The 21,259-nt window shown below is 32.9% G+C and overlaps 1 protein-coding gene across 1 annotated transcript; it reads left to right on the top strand.

Moving 5' to 3' along the window:
• Positions 1-1,946: 1,946 nt before the first annotated feature.
• On the top strand, positions 1,947-20,999 carry LOC149902534 (O-acyltransferase like protein-like). The gene is made up of 12 exons (XM_090110272.1): positions 1,947-3,380; positions 4,420-4,658; positions 5,430-5,650; positions 6,916-7,052; positions 8,980-9,161; positions 10,907-11,049; positions 12,365-12,533; positions 14,291-14,484; positions 17,732-17,852; positions 19,699-19,888; positions 20,204-20,346; positions 20,484-20,999. Exons 1-12 carry the CDS (start codon positions 2,075-2,077, stop codon positions 20,988-20,990), a joined length of 3,552 nt encoding a protein of 1,183 aa, XP_089966398.1. The 5' UTR covers positions 1,947-2,074; the 3' UTR covers positions 20,991-20,999.
• The last annotated feature ends 260 nt before the right edge of the window (positions 21,000-21,259 follow it).

The following is a 21,259-nucleotide window of genomic DNA, read 5'->3' as shown; positions in this document are numbered from 1 at the left end:
TCTGTAGATTGACACTTTCAAATTCGTTATATCTTTTGAATGGTATATGAATAAAAAGTATTTTGCTGGTATTGAAACAGTCTGTAATAAAACATCATTTAATGGGATAAGGATTAATATATGTGTATGGATAACATGGTTTGATTACTGTCGGCACTTCTATTTACTTTGAAAACGTAAAAAAGTTGTTGTAGTAACATAACTACTGAAGATGGACATATGGTATCGCGGACTTTCTTGTAGATATTGATCCATTCTATAATACTGTAGAACATTTTTTTGTTCTATCTTCAATAGATTCCGCAGCGCACGCGATGACAGAAGTTTTATTGAGGATTTTTTTACACCTTGGGTTACATTATTGCATTTTTGGTAAGGATCTCTAATTTTTTTGAAAATGCAATATAGCCTATGTTGCTCAGTAAAGATGCAGCTTTCTAATGGTGAAAGAATTTTTGAAATCGGTCCAGTAGTTTTTGCGTGAAAACCATACATACATACATACTTACATACATACTTACAAACTTTTCCTCTTTATAATATTAGTATAGATATACATGTTAAAAAGTGTTAATTAGGTTGTCTTGTGCCTGGTACAATATCAACAATTCACTGCATCCGAAGGAAGTTCTTAAATTTGAACACCCAGTCTCATATTAATTATTTATAGAACTTCCAAGATCGATTCTGAGTTTTTGCTGTCAGCAACTCAGAATCGATTTAATATTGTTATGATCATATACATGATTTTAAATTGTCTATTTTAAAGCTCTATCTTTGTTAAGATTAATCATATAATATTGGCGTCATGTTATTGTGCGTCATTAAGTAATTATTGCATTTCTCGAACGCACTGTAATTTAGTTTAGAATTTTTATACGCATACTTACTTTTTTTATCTTCTCCTCTACTCAAGTTTATCTTCTCCAGATTACGTTTGTATAGCTTTACAAAAAGATAACAATAAAAAATCAGAAATAAAAGTTAAAATTACTTTAACGAAATAACAAAACAGTATTATACTTCAATGTACTAATAGCTAAGTATTATAAAAAACGAAACCAAAAAGTTCTTGTTTATTGCAAATTGCTTATCCAATAATCATACGAAAATTATACAGTGCCGTGTAAAGTTCTATAATTCCGAAAAAGAAATCAATAAACCATTGACAAATTGCAGGTCTCGGAATACGCTTGCGGTCCGTATAAAGCATGTATAATATTGATAGTTATTGCTGTACAAAAGTAAAACTGTTCATCTTCCTTATGTCCAGCCTTATTGCAAGTGGCAGTATAAATCAGTAAACGTGACAATTTCAGCATGCTTTATAGTTTTTTACGATCGTTAAAAGATATCGATAAGATGACCTTTAAAAATGATTTCATCGATGGATTAATGACGAACGATTAATGAGAGTGGTTGAAGAAGATTTTTTCCTATTCCGAGTAATTGTTCAATAAGTTAGATAATTGTACTTTTTAATTAACGACCTCTATTTGCGACAGTACTTTTAAGTATCGCGAAATAAGAGTGCAACGGTGATGTAGAACTATTTTTAGATTGGCCTATTACTCGCAGCTCAGTCTTAAACTTTTTATGTGTTTTCAGTGACTAATTTTCAGTAATTTACCTCAAATTGAGACTAGTCTAGAGTAATGCATAAACATTGGGTTTTTTATATGTGGCGCCGTTATGCATAACATGTAAACATTTCAATCCACGTCAGTCAGCCGATAAAGCATGTGAAATGCTATCAATCCATTAATTCGCCTTGCGCACCGGACAATCGCCTTTGCAACACTATTTTTACACTAATCTTGGACGCATGCCATAACCGTGCCCTCGTACCAGTACACTCGAATTAACTTCAGCCGGGAATCGTAACATTTAAAACAAAATAACTTTCAAAAAGCAGTTAAATCTTTATCCAAGAAGTACTTTTTGGTATTATCAATGAAGCATCCGCGCTTGTACGTTGAAAATTATTGGAGATGAAAATAGACGTCGCGGTGCGAACGCGTAATATACTTCAGTTTTACGTATGATGGCGCCGTGAGCGTCTCACGCTCCGGCCATGGTGAGCCACAGATGGACGTTTGCTCTTATTTCAATCGGAATTCTTACTCTAGTGTCAGTTAGCGCGTTCCGGGTGCGACTCGCCCATGAAAGCAAACCAGATTCCAAAAAACAGTGTGATTCATGTGATGTGAATGATGTTAACCTTGGTCAAAAGCAAAGTAAACTCAGTAGTAAGCGCATGTTTGAAGATTTAAAAAAACTAGTTAAAGAAAAACTTAAACCAGAATTAGATAGCAAATTAAGAGATGGCAAAGAAAGTGATGAGGATGACGATGATTTGAGTACTTTAAAGAAAAATATACTTAGTGATAGTAAAAGTAAGTTGAGTACAAAAATCAAAACGCGAATTATCGACGACGACGAGGAAAATGATGGGGAAGATGATAGAAAATCCGATGAATTTAGTTCTGATAATATCAAGAAAAAAACAATACAGGCTGATAGTTTGAAAGTAGGTCCTAAGCAGATTAAAAATCTCGTAAGCGAGAAACGTTCCAATGATAAAGACGATGACGACGATGATGACGACAAAGACGATAGTGATGATGATGTAAGTGTTATGGATGAAAGCGATGATGAAATTGAAGATGATAAAGAAATCGATGTAGTTAATGAAAAAGATTCAAAACAAGAAACGAAAATCATAAAACCTGTGTCAAAACTAAAAGCTACTCCAATCATGAAGCCTGTAGAAAATGAACCAGTAGTAGTAAAACAACCAAAAATTCAAATAGCTGAGAAAGTTGTAGAAAATTCAAAGCTGGAAAAGAAGAAAGATATGAAAGAAGAAAAAGAAAGTTCGAAAAAAACAGCATCTAAGGAAGTAGTTAAAGAACCAAAGACAATAATAATAAACAAAGAGAAATCACCCAAAACAGAATCGGATAAGAAAGGTTCGGATGTAAAATCAGAGGATGGTCTAGAAAAAATAAAAGTAAAATCACACATAGAAGCTGGAAAACTCCAAAGTCATATAATTTCTAAAGAACCTCTTCCACAATCAAAAATAGTTGACGATGTTAAAGTTGAAAAAGTTCTTAAAAAAGAGTCTAAAACCGGCTCGAGACAAATCCTTAAAGAAGATGTTGCAAAGGAAAAAAATGAAAAAAAGGATAGTCAAATAAAGCCGTTTACTGATGCATTGCAGAGAAAAATTTTACTTCAAAGCGAATTCGAGGATTTTTATGCATTTTTTCCAACGTTTGCACCAAATTTTTCACGCGTACATAATCCGGAGTGTCGGCGACATGGACAAATATTGCTGAGGCAGTTACGTGGGACTAAACTTTGGGCATTAAATAGTAAGTACCATGCCAATATTCGCTAAAAATTATTTGTTTACATAACGAAGTTTACATGTAACATATAACCTTGATAACAACACTTTTTGGTCAGAAATCCTAATATAACAATATTTGAATAACGAATAAAAATACATAAATATTCAGTTTCGATCAATACATAACGATGTAATCACGATTCCTTCCCTCTGAACAGTTTAAGTCTGGCACTGGTTCAGAGATTTCAGCTACACACGAGTAAAAAATAAATATGTAATTCTAAAAGTGATCAATGTTTATCATGAAGGAAGTCGTACCATTATTTAACAAATGAATCACTATGAAATTCAACAAAAATAGACACATTATTCTTTTATTTAAACTAGATAAATTAAATAATATAAATGTATCATAAATGATGCATTTCTAGAAAAAAATAATAATAACAAATACAATTATCACTTACAAAGCTATACAAATATACTTTCTTTAAAGTTCAGATTCATTTTTACTGTGATATTATTTGTGTTATCACGATCGTCCGTCACGACAATCCGTCTGGATAAAAATAGTTTCTAATAAAAATGCGCCTACAACTATGCATCAAAAAGTAAACAAACGAAGTGCTATACCTTGTTATTAAATGTAGATGCACCACAATATCTAGGGTAATCTAACATTAAAATATTTCTATTGCATCAATGTTAGTTTCAGTTCTATATTCATCGTCACATTCATTGTAACATGCATACATCCATACTAATATTATAAATGCGAAAGTAACTCTGTCTGTCTGTCTGTTACTCAATCACGCCTAAACTACTGAAGCCGCGGGCGGAAAGCTAGTGTTTAATAATTGACATATCTGCAATTCTTGGTATCTAGTCATGCTCTACAAGTATATTATTATAGCTATAAAGTTATAAATAAATAATAATGGTATTATTAGTGATCGCAAGAACTTCCGAAACACTGAGTGATAATGACCATAAAACTGCGTCCTTGGCGTGTTGTTCGCTTACAATAGTTCCTCAAGGGGCTCGTGTTGAATTTTTTACAGTGCTCGATGCAACAGCGAAAATCCCCTCGGGGATACTCCAAGGTAATGGAATCCAGCTTGGCGACTTTGACCAGTGTTTGGAAAGCCGGGCTCGAGTGCAGTTGGAAACTGGGAGCGTCGTCAAAGTCCAGGGAAAATATTGCTTGGCAGTAATGGATGTTAAGGCTGAGCATCCAACTTTAGAGGTCCCTGTGGACCTTTTGCAAGGCAGGAATCTTATTAAGAGCAGGGTCGATGATGTGAGTTTATGTTTCTTTAGGTGCTTGAAGGGATTTTAAGTAAATTGATACACTTCAAATGAATTGTTTACAGTAGATATAAAAAGTATAAATCACATTGAAGGTAGTTTAATTTATTACAGCTACAATAATTCATTGTAATGGTAGGCTTTAACTAATCTATACATATAATAAATCTGTAGAAGGGTCAATTCTGTACATTGAAAATATTGAAAAAATAAATAGCAGGGCGTGTTACTGGATCGATACCAAACCAAATATGTGATTAAAAAAATTTTTGTCTGTCTGTCTGTCTGTCTGTCTGTATGTGAAGACATCACGTGAAAACTAACGGTTCGATTTCGATGAAACTTGGTATAATTATACCTTATTATCCTGGGCGTAAAATAGGATACTTTTTATCCTGAAAAAATACGAAGAAAAAAAATAATCTTAATTTTTCAGTTTTATCCATAGACGTTGTTCTGTAGAACAGCGAACACACGTTGGGTATTATTATAGGCCTAGCCGTATTTGAGTCCAATAGATATTTATAAGATGTTATTGTCAGAGTTACTCAAAATGGAGAAATGAACCATCCACGCGAAGACCGACATCCGCGCGGACGGAATCGCGGGCGGAAGCTAGTATTTAATATACTAGTATTCAATATAATTGACTTACGAAAGAAACTTAAATAAAGAAAATACAACTGTCCCTTAAATAGCCTCATCATTATGAAGAAATTGTAAATAAAAGCATAGTGATAATGCCGCTCAATATATTGTTCAGCCAGGTCACTTCGTTCCAAGATTCTCAACGTTGAGCTGGGGCTTGTGTGTTCCATCACCGTGTAATGCTGATGATGTAGAAATCATCTTAAAGGACGCTATTAAGCATTACAATAAATTGGGGATTTCTATACGCGTTCAAGTTGATGATAATGACTGTCATGTTCAGAAGAAAGGGGATTGGTGGGAGGAATGGCTGGAAATCCCTACGCTATTGACATTGTGAGTATGTTTCTGTTTCTTAATCGGTCTGGAGTATGCACCTATTATCGTTTTAAGGTTATGTAGATAATGATATTATAAAATACTAAAATAGGAAAAGCTGCTATGCCTAATTAAGCCTACCAAAGAATCAATTAGTAAACAGTTATTTTTTTATAAAAGTATATATTATACGGTAGATAATATTCCTATTTATTATCTCCATGTAAACGTTCTTAATAAATTCTCAAATTTATTGTACATCATTTGTATTCTTAAGTCGAAATAATTGTCGCACAAATATAGAAATATTTATCTTTAAAATATTCAGTATCTTTAACCGAAGGGCATATCTCAAATAAACACCAACGATAAATTTGAACATTTGCCAAACGATTGACTCCATAAAAATATCTTTAAATCGGGTACTGATATAAAATTTTATGGTATAAGGATGTTATTTAACTTGAAGATTCTACTTTCAATAAACTTCTGCAATACATTACTCTATTTTTATATGCTCTTTACGTGTAATTAATTACGTACAATTGGACTTGGTAAATACATAAAACTGCAATTTTATGTAAGACGTTTGGATCTATTTTTAAGCTTGTTGCTTTTATATATGCAAAAGTTTGAATGTATGAATGTTTGTTATTCCCGAAACACTGACACAAAATTTCGGGTCATTTGTAATAGGATGGCGGTTCTACAGGGGTCTTAGTACGCAATGACAAAAAGAAAAATGATGATCAGAACGCGAACGCTGATACCGGATACCTTAAGATACTGTAATATTTTATATCAGAGAATCTTAACATAAAATATTATAGTATTTTCATCGTGTGTGATGCGCTGATGCGCTTTATGCAATGATTGATCGATCTTCGATGATTTGACACGTAGATAAATAATAGTTTGGCTTTGTTAGTCATTAGGTTACTACTACTGTATTATAACTACCTATACACAAAATTTCAGGAGAATCAGTAGAGCGGTTTCGGAGGAGTATAGTTACAAACATTGTGACAAAAATTTATAATTATTATTATGACGAAAATTTATTATTAAGCGAGTAAACCGCGGATTTAAACCAGCACTATATTGCAATAGAAAATGTTGAAGAAAAATATTTTTTTGATAACTGGATTTAGTAGTATCTGTCTGTTCAACAAATAGATTTGTGATAACAAATGCAAAGAGGGAGTGATGGTTTTATGAATCTAGATTTCAGTGTCGTAAATTAAAAAATAAATATTATTAAAATAAAACAAATCTATTTTCAGAGCTTTTTATGCTGTGATTCTACTGATCGTTTTGTATGCAACGATTCAAGATCTATTAGGTGATAGAAATGGAAAAGACGAAAGCAGTGGTGAAGATGATGATAAAGTGCAAGATACCGAAGTTACTAATAAATCAGGTAAATACCTTTTTGACTAGCAATTTTAGGTTTTAGTTTAATGTAGAGCACATTCTATCTCTTATATCTCTCTTATAGTAGTAAATGCATTATAATAAAAATATATTAAATATCCGTAGGTATCCGGAATTGAATTGCTTTATTGAAATTTACGATTACAAAATATTTTTATTAGCAATACAAGTAAAATATGAATGTTGGGTTAACTCAAATACTTCTTCTACTTAGGTTAGACTTGCACGCTAAACATGTAAATCGATTTGTTCGTCAGAATTTTAAAGCTTCACGCGTCCTACGTACATTATTTGCTCGTAACTAAATCAGTATGTTATAGTAGGACGCGTGAGAGATAACCATACAATACCAAAATGATAAAATTATCCTATTTAACACTAGCTGTGCCCCGCGGTTTTACACATTAATTTAAAATTAGTATAGATTAAAAAAACTTGCTGTTAAAGAATTAAGATTTTAATAGACTTGAGCGACCTTAACCCACTTGCGTTCACATCGATTGTGATTCAAATATACGAATGTAGATGCTCCGGTAATTAGCATGAATTACGCATACATGTGTTGTAAGTAACCTCAGGTCATTTTGTATTGTCTTTGGCTGAATTTTACAATGATCGTGGTGATCGGAGATTTCAATGATTTTTTTGGAAATATTTAATCTCTTATGTCGTAAGCTGTTATTGCTGTGAACATTTATTTTAACCCTTGAGCGGTCGATTTTTTATTTAAGTTTTTCGAGAAAATTTGTTTTTTTTTATTCCGTCGAAAAATAGATCTGATAACAATTAAAACATTACCCGCATTGTATTTATTATGCTCTTGTTGGTATTAAGTTTTGATAAAAATAAAAATTAAACATAAAATAACCCGACAAAAGAATGCGAAATCTAAAAAGAAAATATATTTTCAATTGTATTATTGTAGAGAAACATTGCTTTGGTTTTCTAAATAAAAGGCTGAAAAATCTATTATAATTTATAATGAATAGGTACTCTGTTTAATTTTTATGATCAAGACTCTACGGCTCATATTAAAAAATAACAATCTCTCAATTGAGAATTTTTTTAGCATCTTATTCCAACAAAACGATGAAGTGTATTTTAGAATAATAAAATGTAACGTAAATTATTTTCATATGTATAACATTCACTGCAATGATTAACATTTTCGTTGTAATTATCCCGTACAAAATGTCATTATCGCTGTATTTATTGCTCGGTAAAGTGCAGCCGTAGCAGTAATGTGTTTTATTGATTAAAATTTAATTTTTCATATAATTTTCAATAGCCTTAATGCACTGACTGTAGTGGGGCGATTTAATTACTTATCTTTCCCAAGTGAATATGGATAGTGTAATAAATAACCCTTTTAAATTATAATTGAGGTATCAGCTTAGCATTGACTTTGCTGTTGAGTTATATAATAAATTTATGCTCTTTTATACACCATTTTCTCTTATTTACAGTGTGATAATAAATCATTATTAATCTTATAAAATAACTCGTAGGTATGAATTATGAACGGGGATTACAAATTCTTTAATTTTTGTTTGTAAACACTTGTTCCGGGTCCACCCTGGACCCTGGTTGACCAATAAAAACAAAAATGAAATATAGTCTATGTGACTCGAGAAAATTTTTGCTTTTACTGATGAAATAATATTTAAATCGATGTAGTCTCTAGTAGTACAGTATTATAATACTACTCGATCTAAACTAATATTTATATAAGATAGCATTTTTTGTATATCTTTTGTTTATTTGTCTCAGAATGTATACGACGGATTTTACGTGGATTTTCACCAATACCTATACTATTTTAAATCGGGTGATCCCGAGCGAAGCAACTAGTATAACACATTTGCAAAAATACCAAAAAATAAATCATATAAACCATACATTTCTTGCACTAGATGGATTCATAAACGCGTTCTCACTAACGCGCACAATGAAGAAACTGGTGGCACCCGCGGGCTCCGACGAGATCCCAAGCATACATGGTCTGAGAGCCATTTCTACTATCGCCCTTATAGCGGCACATAAGTTCCTGCCAGTTGCTCATATGCCGTATACGAATCGAGTTAAAATGACTGAGGTAGGTATTCAAAAACTTTCTTTACATTATATATGTAGATGGTTTAATTTTAATTTCTTGAATTAGTTCTTAATTAGGATTCATCTGTTTTATCTTTGTAATTATTACTTTACTTGCAATAGTTGCCTTTCTGTTGCATATTATGTTGTTATGAGATGCGGTAAAATTGTTCATTATATCGTTCGATACATTATGGCATGAAATGAAATGAATTTATTGAAATGGCGAAAAAAATAACGCCTGCGTATACATAGCAGCATAAACGTACTTGGAACAATTTGCCCGCTATTTTTTATTGAATGATAACAAAACTTCCCCAATCAACAAAATCCAACGTTCTCAATCACGCAGAGTGACGGATGAGTTCTGGACATATGTTCATTATACTTGGCGACTCTCCAAGTGAGCCAGTTGAGTGATTTGGCATATCTAGACGGCTGTGACGTGGAGACAATCCGAACTTGTATGTGCACGTTGGTTAAATGTTGGTTTATAATTTGGTTAATTGGTCAGTAAAAATACGCACACATACAGGTTTATAAATGGGTTAAGTTAACAGAAAAACATACACATGTACCAAAAGTTTAGGGTTCCGTATCTACAGGAAAAACGGGACCCTGTTATTTAGATACTTATGATTAAGATACAGCTAAACTATCAACGCCTTCTGAATTTAATAGACATTCTATTGTTTAAACAATCAGTCATAATAAATCAAGCATTTGCTAATTTTTATAGAGTGCACTTAAGATGTGCTATATTTTTGACGAATAGTGTTAGTAAATATGTAATTTTTCTAATTAACCTCAATTGCTTCAATTAAGGTTTTGTATTGCCAAATTTAATAATTATTGTGGCCTTCTTGAATCTTCTTCTCATTTAAAATATTTTTTCGCCATTTTTCTTCCATCCAATTGAACTAAAATAAATTTTACCTGAAAAAGTCTGAATTCTTTCTTATTACAAAGACACATTCCAGAAACTTAATTACGTTTTCTTTATATTGTTTCGACTCCGACATTTATGTAGGCGAATGTAAACTAAGCAATGTAAATGGTCTTTTAACAAAGTAAATAAACGTGCGCCTACCAGAATTAAATTGGCAAAAGGGAAGATCAAAGACGCTATCTATAACTTTAGTAGGCGCTTCATATTCAATATTGAGATTATTGAGTATCTCTTAGCAATTGTAATAATTTAAGTTCAAACTACATAATTTGTTTGGTAACTGTGTTAATGAAAATTAGTTATGATAGGAAGTTGTCTTGTTTCTATGCCCTTTAATATTGCTTGAAAAAGTAATGTATTTTTTTTTCAACATTCAAACTCTTCTTTTAATTCGTCGGATTTTTTTATCCATTTCTTTATACTTAATAATAAAATTACTTGGCTAAATTTCACTAAAAACATACATACATAATATCCTATCAATGCATATATTTTTTTTATTTTAAAACATTCCAGTGTTATATAAAATATAATACTTCCATTACTTTTTGCCCTTACTACTATTTGTATAAAGGTTCATATGTAATTCAGTAAATTGACCTTTTTAAGCTATTGCATAGCTTCTATCGCGGGTCTTGAACGCGGGGACCGAATCGAGAAATTCCGTAACGAAAAAACCTCACGCTCCCTACTCCGACGGGCTCGGAGGTGTGGCTTGAAGGCATGCTATGCAATAGCTTTACCGCGGCAGTCCCCGAGTGCCACACGTCTTTTTTATGTTATTTTTGTACATATAGATGGTATCTTCCCCACTCTGGTCTTGGTACCGAGTGGGCTGGGTGTTCACGGACTGCTTTCTCCTCTTGAGCGGGACTCTTACTGCGTATCGAACTTCTACCAAAACTAGCGCTTTTAATAAATTGGCGTCGAGGTATTTGAGGTAAGATTATATTATAGTGTAGTATAATCTGTTTCCCTTTTATAAAATAATAGCTTTCTGCCTGCGGTTTTGCTCGTCTATTTCTATCATATCAAGGTTTGGCTTCTTAAAAATTTCCTTGTCTTTTTCAATTATTTATTCTGTCTTGAAATATTATATTCCAAATTTCTTTTGTTTTCTAGATACGAAAGAGTAACTAGTCTATTTTCAAATTTCATCAAAATCGGTTCAGTAGTTTAGAATTAGGTGAACAGGCGTACAGACTAGACAGTGTGATTTCCGCATTTATAATACACATTAGTGGGAATGTGAATGTAAATCTTAAATCTTAATCTTAATGTGGGAATGTAAATCTACTAGTCAATATATTGAACATCTGACTATTGATTCAATTGATTTAAAAGTTGTAAATCTTCTGAAGCTGATGTTAATTAGAAACATAACTTTGTATGGCAATATAATAATTTATTTTTATATAGTGAGAATTAACTGCACACAATAACCATTTGTTATTACACACGTGTTAAATGTTGGTATAAGAGTATTTTTGTAACATATCATGATATATGTCTTTTGTCAATTGGTTTTAGGATGAAAATGATATGAAGGTTTTTCGCCTAACATTGTCTGTATATTTAATATTATTAGTCGTATTATATATTTTCGCCAATTAAGTACATATAACTAAATAAGTTGCTAATTAATAAAGTAATACTGAATTGTTCTATTTCGAAATATGCGTTACAATATAAGTTAGTTAATTGGGAAAATAAACATTTTATCCCAATTAAATCATTGGTATTTTAAGAAAGAAGGTTTTCCATTGCTATTTTTGGACTCAGTTTTGTTTCAGTTTTACAGAGACTTTAATTACTAAGGCTTTTAACATTACAATAAAAACATGTCTAGTCGCAAATATATAAATAGTTTTAATTGTATTTACGTGAAAGAGTAAACTGCATTATGTTTAGTTTTCAATTTCAAAATAGAGTAGGTACTATACTAACATACGTATAATAATTGTTATAAAAAATGTGCGTACACTATAAAAAAAAGAATCCGAAAGATTTAAAAATAATAGATGCATTATTGCTCCAATTCCTATAATTTTGAAATAAACATTCTTTAGAAGTGTAAAGATTAAAATTTTAAGGTCGCGTCATGGCAATACCGTCACGTCATGGAGTAAGGCGACAATTTTGTTGTTTTTGAATCTTGCCAAAGAAGTTTCACTTCTGATACGTGTGCACGTGTTTTTATTTGTTAAATATTTATGTATTGTATTAGATGCTATTAAAATCAATAAATATTTTAGGTTAACTCCAGCGCTTCTTGCTATATTATGGTTTTACGCATACATCTGGGATCACATCTCAATCGGCCCGCGTTGGGGAAGCCTTGTGACGAAGAACGCACAAATATGCCAAGATGGCTGGTGGTGGAATATGTTCTATCTGCAGAATTATTTCGGCTTGGAGAATATGGTGAGTTTGAATTTTTTAATTAAATTATATGTATAGTTTATATGAAATTGATATATTTAAATTTCCTTAGAGAAATTGGTGGTCTAAATAAAAGATACATAATGTGATTTTATTCCAGTGTGATGTTTTAGTTCGCTATGGTCAATTTAACTATTTTTTATGCAAAAAAGTGATAAAACTAAAAATGTATCTAATCTAGAATATATTTGCATATAATTTAGATATACAATTTATTAACTAGTTTTCTTCCATCCTAAAATGAAAGCCATAAATCACACAAATTGGCAAAATTTCCTCTCCTTTCATCCAGAAATTTAATATAAATTAATTACGTTATTAATTTAAAGTTTGTATTAGTTTAAAGGTGATACACCCAAAAGCTTGAAACTTTATTGAAACAATTAAAATACCGCCTACGATTAAAGACATCCCTTTGTGACTGAAATTAAAGATATTGAACTTACAAACTTACCTTAAATTAGCCTACCTAATTACCTATCTAAGTTTACCTAAAATTCATAAGACTATCTACCTTTTAATTATTGCAACTATAGATACAATTAAACTCTTCACTTTTGCAATACTAATTGCCAGTTTCACGTCTTGCCGATAAAGTAATTGAAATTCTATCTATTATAATGTGGGTATGGGCAATACAGGCAGATGTAACAGGAGCGAGACTGGCCATGCCTTGCATACATTTGTGTATCGCTTTCTCGAGATATCTGAAGGCACTAATAGCTCATATCGTATTATTCAAACAAACCATATTCTAATATAAATGTTACCGGTGTTGACTGACCGGTTGGCTTGGTTTGTAGTGCCCCTTCCTTCCAAGTCAGAGGTCGTGGGTTCGATTCCCACCCAGGGCAAATATTTGTGTAATGAACATCGATGTTTGCTCTGTGTCTGGGTATTAATTATCTATGTAAGTATTTATTTAAAATTATATATGTATGTATGTTTATCAGCCATTTGGTTTCCATAACACACACGAAAGCTCAGGGATCAGATAGTGCCGTTTTTGAAAAATGTCATGAAATATTTATTTATTATTTATTTATCTATATTGCACTCATCAGTGCGCCCCACAAACACATCAACTAGCACTGGACATGCAGCTGTCGTTCCTCGGCAGTGTGCTAGTATGGGCGATACAGGCAGATGTGACAGGCGCGAGATTGGCCATGCCTTGCATACATTTGTGTATCGCTTACTCGAGATATCCAAACCCACTGATAGCCTATACCTTAATATTAATATATACGATATTCTCATATTAATGTGATCTATATTGCACTCATTAGTGCGCCCCACAAACACATCAACTAGCGCTGGACATGCAGCTGTCGTTCCTCGGCAGTGTGCTAGTATGGGCGATACAGGCAGATGTGACAGGCGCGAGATTGGCCATGCCTTGCATACATTTGTGTATCGCTTACTCGAGATATCCAAACCCACTGATAGCCTATACCTTAATATTAATATATACGATATTCTCATATTAATGTGATCTATATTGCACTCATTAGTGCGCCCCACAAACACATCAACTAGCGCTGGACATGCAGCTGTCGTTCCTCGGCAGTGTGCTAGTATGGGCGATACAGGCAGATGTGACAGGCGCGAGATTGGCCATGCCTTGCATACATTTGTGTATCGCTTACTCGAGATATCCAAACCCACTGATAGCCTATACCTTAATATTAATATATACGATATTCTCATATTAATGTGATCTATATTGCACTCATCAGTGCGCCCCACAAACACATCAACTAGCGCTGGACATGCAGCTGTCGTTCCTCGGCAGTGTGCTAGTATGGGCGATACAGGCAGATGTGACAGGCGCGAGATTGGCCATGCCTTGCATACATTTGTACGCCGCTTACTCGAGATACACCATGTTCAGGGACCACCGACTGACAATGATCGCTTATCATGGAGTAAGGTAAGTTGAAATAATTTTTATAACCCTTGTTTTCTTTAACCATTCATTTCAATTTTTTTGTTTTCCAAATAAAAACACCTTAACAAAAGAAGATTTTCGTTTCGAAATATTCAACGCAATTCAATTTGGTTTTAAATAAGACGATATTGTATCGGTAGCGAGGTTGCTGCCAGACTGAAGTTGCGGCGGTTATTTTAAAATTGTGGAGAGCTTTTTTGAAACTACCTTCATTTATTTTGCAAATTATTATTGTTTCTAATGATTAATGTAAACAGTCTACATAAAATATAGTTAAAATATGGTTACAGGTAAATTAGCTTGGAGAAATTTTTGCGTTTGTAGTAGTGTATGGTCAGCAAATAAAATAAAACAACATTTTATTTTTAGTTTTTATTTTATACAGGGTTACTTGTAAAACACCAGCAACCTCGCAGGACAAGATAGCTAACATCATAAGTAACAACATTTGTTCTACGACTTTTGGCATAACGCAATAAATTATTTTTAAATGATTTTTTAAACTTTTATTGTACTCTCCTTACATTTGTAAGTCTATGTTCTATTAATTATCGGATGGACGACGCGACGCCCCCTTCCCCCTCTCGTTCGCTTTTTGTTTACGTAATTTTTGGGAGGCGTAGAGTTTATAATATTCAGACGGAAAATTAAATGAATATTTATTTTTGTATGAAAATAAAATCTAACAAATTATCAAAAGTCGAAATGTTGTTACTTATGATGTTAGCTATCTTGTCCTGCGAGGTTGCCGGTGTTTTACAAGTAACCCTGTATATATGTATAAGGGATTTTAAATTAAACTATATGTGTTTCTCCTCTGAAAAAGATGAGACTTTATTTTAATATTTGCACATTTAACATACATATATTTTTTACATTAACAATGTTACTAAAATGAAAAATTTACTAACCTGAAAAAGAAACGACATTTAAAGTTTAATTCTTTAGTTTGAGAAGTCAAAGGCTTGCCTCGACCATGTTTTAACACTGGAGCCATATTGAATTAACAATATAAAGTTACAACACTTACACACAAATTAAACACTAGTTATGGCCCTGCCTTCATACAAAACTGCTGAATACGCCGTTCGCACGGGAATAGAATGTGGATGCGATTTCCCTTAGTTAGCATCCAAGCTTACGTCTTTATAATTATTAAACTGTATAAATTCATTCTTTAACTCCGGTCTGCATCGTGCAGACATGGGTGTAAAAGTCTCATTTTAGCTATTAAATGTAGTTTTTAAGTACATCTGAGTTTTCATTTGGGGCCTCCGGCTGCGGGACATGTAATTCACTTCAACAAATATTATAACAATAATAACAACAATCAACAAATACAAAATTTATCAATTAAACTACGTAACTACATAATAATTATAATTTTTGAATGAAATGTGCTTTATGTTCTAACGGTACCAAACGACTGCACGTGGCACCTGCGGACAGCGTAAACTGGTTTATTCTGGTTTTGTGCGTGTTTCCACTTTCCACTATCAAGTGACGATTTATTTATTTGTTTTGTTTCGTAATTATTATGGTCAAATATTAATTATGAAACAAATTATTATGGACACGATATTTTATTGTTTCACGGTAGTCGCCTTGTCGTTTGCTCAAGGACGTAAAATTGAATGATATATTTTTTTTTATAAAGTCAAAACCATTTTCTTTCAAATAAAAACTTGTTTTTATTGAAAACAAAAGTGTTGCTAGGAATAAGTATAAAATTAAATAGTAATGTTAGGATATCGAAACATTTTTGTATAGGCCAGAACGATATAGTGGAAACGCGCTCTAAGATCTGAGTAATATACACACCACTACATATGCAAAAATTTCTCCAAGCTAATTTACCTGTAAATAGCTATTACCTATAAATGCTTTTTCTTTATATCTCTGATCCTTATCAATATTAAACATTGATGGTCATTTTTAATATCACATATCAATAAATCAATACAAAAGAAACATACAATGAAATACATTAAAAATGTAGTTCAATAAATACTTTTTGACCTCAAACTTTTATTCTACGCGGTAAATGACACTTTATAGTGACCTTATTTACTTTAGTTTGTCACCACAATATGCACGTTTTGCAATGTTGTTTTTAATTCAATATTTTTATTTCCGATATATTTAATTGATTGCATATTTCAATAGTTCAAGTATTTATTTAAGTGATAATTGACAACGTAGAATTGCTTTGTTTTCTACCAAATCGTTTCTAAAATCTATTGTGAAACCATACATTTTTAATCAAAGCTGTATTTTTGTTTTTCTAAAATAATCCAGAAACTAATGTTTGGAATTTCTAATAGCCAGGGCCGCACTTGGAAATTAAATGCATTGAAATGAATCCTTGGTTGTATTTTCCATCCACTTTCCATCAGATGACAACTATCATAATGACAATGAAAATTCTATTAATTTTAATACTGAATTTAATTTATAATGCGAAAAGAAATTAAATATACAAATACATATCTTCAAAAAATAGCGTATCGAATAAAGACATGTACAATGTACATATGTACATAAACATGTTTTCGAATATGATAACTCCCAAAACACAGACTAGCAACGTAAATTTTATAAGACGATGCGGTGCCCTTCAGGCGCCTAGCTTTGTTCCACACATTTCGGCCCTGGTAATAACACCTCATAACGTATTCTCACTATATTTCGGTTCTAACTTCCCACACACGAATATCCCGGTCCCGGAAATTGGAGCCCGATTCCAGGCTCTCGTAGAAACCGTTTAATTTTCCAGCGTAAAGCTGAATTGTGCTTGAAAATTAAATGGCGGAAGGAAGGTGGAATTCTTCCATCGAAATAGGTAGATTTCACCAGTAAAATTGAATGACCAGTCGGATTTGAGATGTTACAGTACAAAACGTTGCAAAAGATATTGAATAGCAATACGAAAGTTAGGTAATTGCCCGAATCGTGTATAGGAGCTGGTGATCAATGTATTTTATGCAGGAGGGTGAAAGGGAAGATTAAGCGCGGCTTATAAAATATCTTTTGTGTTAATTCAAATCTAATTTTATTTATATTTTAATACTAATTTTGTAACCTGTCCAGCATTTTGAAACGCATTTAGATTTTAGTCTTAGGTTATGACGTCGTTGGTCTTAATAGATTGTAGCAAATTCACAGGAACAAAAAAAAAAACACAATCGATTCAGAAAAATGTCGTTACAAACAGCTTTAAATGTTCCAGCGTAAAACAGCTGTACCGTACTGGGCTAATGAGCTACACGTCCATTTTACATCGAAGCACTTCGTACTTGATCGGGATCAGCTTGGGATTGGCACTTAGGAACCCGGCATCGAATAATAAGGTAAGACTTTATTTTCGATTCGGTTTTGGATCAGTGTGGTTTTGGTTTTTTGCCCTATAATTAATTCTAAGGATAATTATACCATTAAAAGATTTTTTTATTATTATTAATTTGTATTAAAATATTGAAGTAGTTACATTTATATTATTTCAACACCTATAATCAGAATGATAATAGTTGATCGCCTCCTTTGTAAAATTGTTTGATGCGTGAGCGTTTCACCGAGGGATCCTGGGTTCGATTCCCGTATTTTCCGTGGAGACGAAGAAAAAAAATGTCTCGGTCTGGTAGGACACAGAAGGCTGATCATCAGATTCAAACAGCAAAAAAAATATCTGCGTGTATTTCTCTTTTGATTATAAATGTCACGTTTTATGGCGAAAATTTCCCACACCACAATTTATTCTCCAAAACTGCACATGAAAAACAATATACCATATCGATAATGGACCTTCCTCTTCCGCAAACGCATGCATGAACAATGACACCAAGATTACCATGACAATGCGGAGTGCATTCGAGATGACATCTGTAAGCAAATAGATCGTTCTTGTGAATGTGGGCATAAATATCAAGTGCTATGTTCTCTTGTATATTGTGCTTGTATGTTGATTTTGAATGAGCAAATAGTTGTACACGGTGCGAGGTGTTTCTCGTAATTGCATGTTTAGTCGTAAAATCTAAATACTGTGATGATTTAAATGTTTGATCGTTATTTCATTCTAAAATACATTTGTAAGGGTACAATAACTTTTTATTTAAGAAACTGTAGCGGTTTTTATTGTTCAGTTGTCATGACTTACTTTTTTATCGTTGTAAATGTTTAAAGAAGAGCTTTGCAACTTTTGAGTACTTATAAAATTTTCATTTATTACATGTAATTATAGACCGGTTGTATTTATCTTTTATTCTGACATCTTCAGTCGATTTATGTATGAAAAGTAGAGAATATAACCTTAATTTAATTAACATTCTCGTTTGATATTTTATACACGTGCGTACTGGGTTGTTCTATTCCAAATGAGTCATTCTGCTTTATTTACAATACGCACAAGATTATATTGATGTTTTCTGTTGAGGTTTGGTTTTATTTCTTTAGTAGCTTTGCCCTTGATATCGTTCGAGAGTATATAAGAAACGATTTGCGTGTTTAATCAAATAGACGAAAATCCGTGGCGTCGATAATGATTCAGATGCAATTCGGTTATTATAGACTGTTTTAAAAAAATCTAGTGCTTCTTATTTCATCTTTCATCTTTTTCTACTTGCATCTTATCACCATTCTCAAGTGGGGAATCAGTACTAATAAATTTTTTTATGAGGTGGTTTTGTCGACACGATCTGTCGTTACATTTAGTTTTCCTTTGATTTATTATTATTCGTTTTTACTTGCAATTCATTATCATCTTCCGTGTGGTGATAATATCAGAAAACTTGGTTATGTATTTGGTAGCGCCAGTAGCGCGCTCTTTTGTTCTTAATCTCTTATGAATTCTTTACTCATTACCCTTTGCGGCCCCGGGGTTTTGTGATTAGTACCAGTTTGAAGAGGTCCAGATTTCACCTGAATATTTTATTGAAGTGAAAACTTCTTTAGCGGCGTTGAGCACTTCTTTCTGTAATGGGTATAAAATCATAAACTCGCGTCAGGACACGTGACCTGATCGAAAAAGCGTAACACGGATACCATTCCAAAATATCAAACATGCTCAACGTTAATAATCAAGTTTTCGCTTCTGCCGGCACTCCCGGAGTGCAACCCGTCTTTTTTTTTGTTTTTAAGACTAATAATGTTTATTTGTTCTAATGTTTAGTTTCCTTTATTTGTCTTATTCTTTGCTACCAGTTCATCACTATCCTCGGCTGGGTCACCAGCTCAACCCTCTGGGGTCTCGTCCTGTGGGCGGGGTCCGATACCGGCTCGTTCACGTACCAGTACAACCAGACGTTCGCGGCGCAGTACGCGGCGCTCGTGCCGCTCGCGAGCGCGCTGGGCTTTGCGTGGCTGGTGTACGCGGCGCACAGTGGGTATAGCGGTGAGTTCTTAAGATAATTTGTAAACTAATACCCTAAACATTATTTTAAAAGCTTTTATTTGTATTTTTATATTATTCAGAAGGGATCAAGCGGAATTTCAGATTAATTGCATCATGAACTTTTTTATTATTGAAACGAAGTTCCTTATCGCGTGACACTTTTTGCCTAGTTGTAAGCCGTGTCGCATAGATAGTAAGCCAGTTTTAGTAACTTCGTTCCATCCAGATGTCACTAGACAACTCTTTTTCTCAAGATTTTTATTTTAATTATTGGTCCGGCCCCTTTAAAAAAAATTTGCTTTTTGTTGTTTCCAGAAACCCTGTCCAATGTTCTATGCAGCCGACCGCTTCTATTCATCAGTCGATTATCTTACGCTCTCTATTTAACCCAGTTTATCGTCTTTCTGACCAACGCCGCTACGGTCAAGACTTCAAGGGAATTTAATATTTTAACTGTAGTGAGTATTTTTCCGCCTAAGAAAATTGCACATTTTTAAAAACATTATTTTTATTAATTCAGAAACCAATGGTCGTAATATAAATATGTGATGTTAATTTTCTTCTTTATTTGTTCAAAATTAAATTTCTATTTCAGTTCGAGTTTCAAGAAATCGCTGCCATATTTTTATCGGCGATCATTCTCACTCTCACATTGGTTATTCCAATGCAATCCCTCCCAAATGTTATTTTCAAGGAAAGCAAACACGAAGAAGAAAATACAGAATCAGAAGCCAAATATGAATCAAACGAAGTACACGAAAAATCTCAAGCAAAAGAAGAAAGAATGGAAGAACAACCAAAAAGAAGATCATTAGTTGCTCATAGAGAAGTGCTTGAAGAAATACCTGAAGCCGAAGTAGAATATGAGATACAAAGAGAAAGGAGTCTAGAAGAGATTTTGGAGGAAGATGACAATTTAGAAGAGGAAGATAGGATAGATGATCTAGAGATCATTGAAGAGGAGCAAGGAGAGGAAGATTGGGAAGGAGAAGAGATAGAAGGGAATGGAGAAGAGTTGAGAGGAAACGATCGGGATCTCGATGAGTGGGAGTGGGCGAACGGGAACCGAAGCGGTGCTCAATATTATCGATACAGCAGATAGCTGAAATAAATAAATTTGATTGTAAAAGGTTGTGTATTATTTACCCGTATCTTGAAATATCCTATTTTTAAAAACATAACTGTAGTAAAAGAAAATGTGAGAAATTTTGCTAGTGTTTTAATCTGAAAGAAAAACGTATTTTATGTTTATATTATTTTACGCCAAATATATTAAATTTCCCCAATATTTTTTTTTATTTTTATAAATAAAACACGTAGAAATTAACTATTAAGTTCATCGATTATAATAGACGGTCTCTGAATATTAAT

Source organism: Colias eurytheme, chromosome 15 (genome assembly GCF_061535395.1).
Source record: "Colias eurytheme isolate Ceu_HAF_F1 chromosome 15, ilColEury1 Martin Lab GWU primary, whole genome shotgun sequence".
NCBI classification, from domain to species: domain Eukaryota; kingdom Metazoa; phylum Arthropoda; class Insecta; order Lepidoptera; family Pieridae; genus Colias; species Colias eurytheme.
The sequence above is the reverse complement of the archived record's forward strand: the minus strand, read 5'-3'. Positions and strand labels throughout refer to the sequence as shown.

Bases quoted from the DNA above. Each gene is read 5' to 3' on its own strand.
- LOC149902534 (XM_090110272.1), top strand. From the start codon at position 2,075: ATGGTGAGCCACAGATGGACGTTTGCTCTTATTTCAATCGGAATTCTT. The intron at 14,485-17,731 runs GTAAGTTGAAAT...TAAATGTTCCAG, and splicing joins ATCGCTTATCATGGAGTAAG to CGTAAAACAGCTGTACCGTA. The intron at 20,347-20,483 runs GTGAGTATTTTT...TTTCTATTTCAG, and splicing joins AATTTAATATTTTAACTGTA to TTCGAGTTTCAAGAAATCGC.